General features: G+C 38.8%; 1 protein-coding gene across 1 annotated transcript in view; it reads left to right on the top strand.

The window, feature by feature from the left end:
* The window catches only part of Slc24a2 (solute carrier family 24 member 2), a 245,733-nt gene extending 240,595 nt beyond the window's left edge, over window positions 1–5,138 (top strand). Inside the window, exons 12-13 of the mRNA XM_085839192.1 lie at window positions 1,827–1,900; window positions 4,916–5,138. Coding sequence (XP_085695318.1) covers window positions 1,827–1,900; window positions 4,916–4,923 — 82 coding nt within the window. The 3' untranslated portion in view covers window positions 4,924–5,138. The remainder of the gene's footprint in view (window positions 1–1,826; window positions 1,901–4,915) is intronic.
* Window positions 5,139–5,411: the final 273 nt, after the last annotated feature.

A 5,411-nucleotide genomic window follows, 5' to 3' on the forward strand; every position in this document is an offset into this window, starting at 1 on the left:
ATAGATAGATAGATAGATAGATAATAGGTAGATAGACAGATAGTAGATAGATAGATAATAGGTAGATAGATAGATAGATAGATAGATAGATAGATAGATAGATAGATGATAGATAGATAGATAGATGATAGATAGATAGATAGATAGATAGATAGATAGATAGATAGATAGATAGAAGATAGATGATAAATAGATAGATGATAGATGATTGATAGTAAATAAATGATAGTAGATGATAGATAGATATAGATAGATTATTGATAGATGATTAACGGTAGATATATGATAGATAGATAGATAGATAGATAGATAGATAGATAGATAGATAGATAGATAGATAATAAATAGATAGGTAGGTAGATAGATATATGTGATTATAAAACTGATTTCTAAACCACAAGGTGATGCACATACATGTGCATGTATGTATGTGTGTGTGTATATATACACACACACATACATACATGCACATGTATATATATATATATATATATATATATATATATATATATCACATAGGATTATATTGTTTCATAGGATTCTTTTTAGTCTTTTGTTGTTGTTGTTGTTGTTATTGTTTTTGGGGTTTGGGGGGGGTGGGGGAGGTTGGTTTTTTTCGAGACAGGGTTTCTCTGTATAGCCCTGGCTGTCCTGGAACTCACTTTGTAGACCAGACTGGCCTTGAACTCAGAAATCCGCCTGCCTCTGCCTCCCCAGTACTGGGATTAAAGGTGTGCACCACGCCACCTGGCTTCATAGGATTCTTTATTCTTTTCCTACCTTTTTATTCTGACCACAGTTCCAAACTTGCTACTAACAACTTTGTGTCTGCACTATTCTACAAGCCTACAGACAGTTGTATATAAGCAGGCTGGCAAAGGCAGAGGCTAGGGGACCAGGGACCTGTCCTCAAACCCACATTTCTATAGAATCTTACAAAAGTGTCAAAAAAATAGTTATACTACAGATTACATCACTGTGTTCTTGGGGTTGCCTAAACATTCAGTGTCAGACATTTTGTGCCGAGTCATAGCCCTCTTCCCCCATGTCCAGTATCAACCATGTTTTATCTGACTTATGCCACATATCCATATCAATGCCACATTACCAAACATAAACTGAGCCTTATAACCTTCTCTTTCCAACACCTCTATCTCATAATTTTCAGCATTAGCACTACTGACATTTGAAACTGGAAAATGGCCTGGTAAGTGCCATCCTGTGCATTATAGGATGCTTTGCCCTATAAATACCAGTTTCATTTTTTAAAAAATGCTCAGACATTGCCGAATTTCTCCTAAAAATATCAGGAAGGTAGAAACAAATTGCCCCAGTTGAGAACCACTACTGTTCTGTTTGATATAATTCAGTCCACTACCTCAAGATGTCTGCACTTCAGCCAGTCCTTGCCTGGTAGCCTCTTTGGATGTTGTATAACTGAGAACCAACTCCCATACATACATGCACAACTCCATATCCTTCTAAAATTAGAAAACTTACATATTCAAGCAGGTATCTGAGTGTAGTGGTTTAGGCCTGTAAGCCCATCAATTAAGAGGCATAAGGTGGGAACATTGCCATGAGTTCAAAGCTAGCCTGGGCTACATACTGAATACCAGGCCAGCCTGGGCTACAGAGTAAAAACCTATCTCAAAAGAACAACAAAAATCAAGCAGGAAAACCTGCTTGGCATTATTTTCTCTAATGGTCTCTGTGTGAACAGGAAATACAGAAACTTAAGCTTTGAGATGATTCCTCCCTTGTAACCAATATCAGACAATCTTGGTTGAAAACTTTGCTGAGTCTCTGGGTTTCTCCCTGGACAGATCCTTGATTCTCTCTGAAGATTTCTACAAGCTTAAAATGGAGAGACAAAACATCCTCAGAGGCATCCTCCAAGGTGAGATCTTTAATGTCCTGGTAGCTGAATTCCCCATTGGAGCAAGAATGAAAACCTTTTATTTTCAACACAGCTAATAAGCATAACCCCATTTAAGGAAATTTTGAGGGGCTGGAGAGATGGCTCAGTGGTTAAGAGCACTGACTGCTCTTCCAGAGGTCCTGAGTTCAAATCCCAGCAACCACATGGTGGCTCACAACTATCTATAATGAGATTTGATGCCCTCTTCTGGTGTGTCTCAAGACAGCTACAGTGTGCTTATATATAATAAATAAATAAATCTTAAAAGAAAAAAAAAGGAAAACTTGATTCCTACATTTCTTTCATCTCCTTGCCTCCCAACCTGAATCCCACATCTTAGAAATGAGGTACTTTTATTCTGTGTTCAACACAATGATGTTTAAAAGCTCTATGTCTATCTTTGTATTTAAAAAAAAAATGGCAAGCTACTTTCTGCAATGTTGACTTCAGGGTAATCATAAATCTGTGGGGTCTTTCATCGATTCCTTATGGGATACAGTTAGACTGCTTCTCATTGTTCTTATTTTATTGACATTTTCATGAGGGGGAGGTTTTTTCCCCTTAGGAAATTTTAAAATGGGAAAAATAAAAACACAAAGAATAAAGTAGGAGCGAACTCAGCCTGTACCTAAGTGAGCAGCTTGTGTCTACACCAATGTTTTTATCAAGTTTAAGCTACTTGAAATCCACATTTCTACAAAACCCAGTTATATCCTACAGGGCTAAATTCCAACAACACACACACATGGGCACACACATGCAAATACACATGCACACATGTGTGTGCACACACACACAAAGAAAACCCTTCCATATAATTTTTATGGCTCTATATTTCATCATAGTTATTTTAGCAACTGTCAATTTTATTTTTATGCTAATAATTTCTACAAATTCTGTGTCTCAACACTGTGTACAAAATGTCCTCAGTATTAAAATAGTGAACTTTTTTTTTAAAAAAAAAATCAGATTTGGGGGCAGACCTAGAGAGATGGCTCAGTGGATAAGAGCACTTCCAGGGGGTCCTGATTCAATTCCTAGCACCCACGTGGTGGCTCACAACCATCTGTAATGGGATCTGATGACTTCTTCTGGTGTGGCTGAAGACAGCAACACTGTACTCATATATATTAAATACATACATACATACATACATACATCTTTAAAAAAAAAAAACAAAGTTGAGATTTAAACATGCCTCATTAGTAAAACTGATTCCAAAGTCAATTTCTCAAGACTGTCCTAACTCGTGTTATGTGACTGTCAAAGGCCCGTGAAGGGAACCAAGGAGTCAAAAGATAGTGAACAAATACCTAAGCTCTTTTCAAATCTCCAGAATTCATTCCCAACAGATCTAAATCACAAAATTCAGTAAATATTCTACATACTTTCCCTTAATCCCTGAATATGTCTTGATCCCTTTGGAGTTAGCCTCGGGAGCTGGGTAAATCCTCTGAGAACAAGATTTATCCTATTCTCAAAGAGAAGTTTATTGTAGATAAACTTTCTCCTCCACTATATCTAGGAGAATCATGTCCTTTCCTTTCCTTTTTATTTCTTTTTTTCCAGACTTTACCCTCAAACCCTTTCTCCCTTAAACTGCCTCTTGTCAAATGTATGGTCACGACAACAAGAGAAGTGGCTGCTGCCATCCCTAGAGGGAGAGTGGTACCAACTAGAAGGCAGCTTCCAGCTTCTCTAACTTCAAGGCTCAAGGTGGATCTTTGCAGTTCTTAGCATTCAAATAAAATGGCATTCTCATTTATATCAACTCATTTGGAGAGGACATAAAACTGAGAGTAGAGGAAGGTGTGGGCTAACTCTCCCAGCAAGATTTATAAAAGTATATCACAGTTCTTTGTTCATGAAAGCCTATTGTTGGTTGGGAGCAAGGCTATCTCAAAGCTTTCTCAGACGCCTTGATGAATGGACAAAGGGAACACTGGTTTTTGTGCCTTAGCCCAGGGATAGACTTGGAAAGATCTCATCTGGGGCTGGAGCCAGGGTATCAAAGGAGTTAACGTTTAGTTTTCCCCATGAAGAGACTGGAGATGTCAGCCCCCAGGGCCTCTGAGATATCTTGTATTCCCTTTGTGCAACATTGTTTGATTAGCTTATGCTCACTTGGCCCCATTGCATGGTAGCTTTCTGCTGACTCTGTCCAACTTTTCCCTGTATAAACTATATATAAGATGTTGTACTTGTTGATAAACTTGATTAATAAGACCTCCTGACCCTAAACATAGTCCTTACATCCCCGAAAGATGTAATTCACTTTTGAATTTCTATTGCAGCAATTATTACTTCTTTGTGAGTTTCATATAACATATTTTGATCATAGTCACACTTTTCCCCCACCTCTTTCCTTACCCAGCCCCCTTCATTATCCATAGAACTTTGTGTACTTTTTTTTTTTTAATCCTACAAAACACATTTATCCTGCCCAAATATTCATGGGTGTGTGGTCTTCCCCTGGATCATGGTCTACTACTGCCTCTCCCTCTCCAAGCAGATAACAATTGCCAATAGAGCCACATCTGCCGAGTGGTGTCCTGTGCCTGCCTCCCCTGTCCATGATGAAGTTCGCTCTGGCACAGGCTTGCTCAGGCTGTGCCCATTTTGTGACAACAGCTGTGGATGATTACATTCGGCTGCCCTGTTATTTTCAGAGAATAAGGTTTTCACCACTTCTTACACTCTTTTCTGCCCCATCTCCCACAATCATCCCTGAGCCTCAAACAACTGATTTCGCATCGGCTATGTCATGACATGCAGAACTTGTAGAAGAGAAGAAAGTAGCTACCTGGGCATTTCTCCCTTTGCTACTGTATTCAGAGTGACATGTCACATAGAGAAATGAATATATTCGCTGGTACACGGTAAGATACAGGTCAGAAAGAAAGTGCTGAATGCTGAGCTTTCTGAGTTTATAAAATATTCTCCCAAATCTTCAGTTGGAAAAGTCTAGAATAATTTTCTCCATTTGCCCACTAGGAGTTTAACATCTACTGGATGCTTCACAAATAGCTCTGGCCATTGCTGGACATGCCCTCTTCATCTCCTATGGAAGATTCTGGATATCTCTGGCTAATAGAAAGTCTTTCATACAGAAACACAAAACTCTGTCCTCCTAATGTATTTGTTCATGGAGCCTGGTTTAAAGATATAATAGTTCAGTGATGCACGAAAGAGCACCAGCTTTGGAGTTAAGTTACCTGGGCACACTGCTTTCTGCTACCGTCTGGGAATATGAATTTTTCTTTGTTTCCAGGATGTTTGAATTAAATGCGTATGGCTGTGCTGTGCGCAGAATAATGATTTGATGATGATGGCGGCTACCATTATTATTCTGTTCTTGAGACTATGCAACTTTTCCAGTCTCTTAATTTGTCAGTTCTGATTGTCTCACATATAGCATGTGTCCAAATGCCCACACAGATCTAGATCATAAAATATGCTCCAGAGCCTTTGTGGGAAGGGGCCCCAAGGG

The sequence above is a fragment of the Mus caroli genome, unplaced genomic scaffold (genome assembly GCF_978045245.1).
Source record: "Mus caroli unplaced genomic scaffold, Mus_caroli_1 scaffold_6, whole genome shotgun sequence".
NCBI lineage: Eukaryota > Metazoa > Chordata > Mammalia > Rodentia > Muridae > Mus > Mus caroli.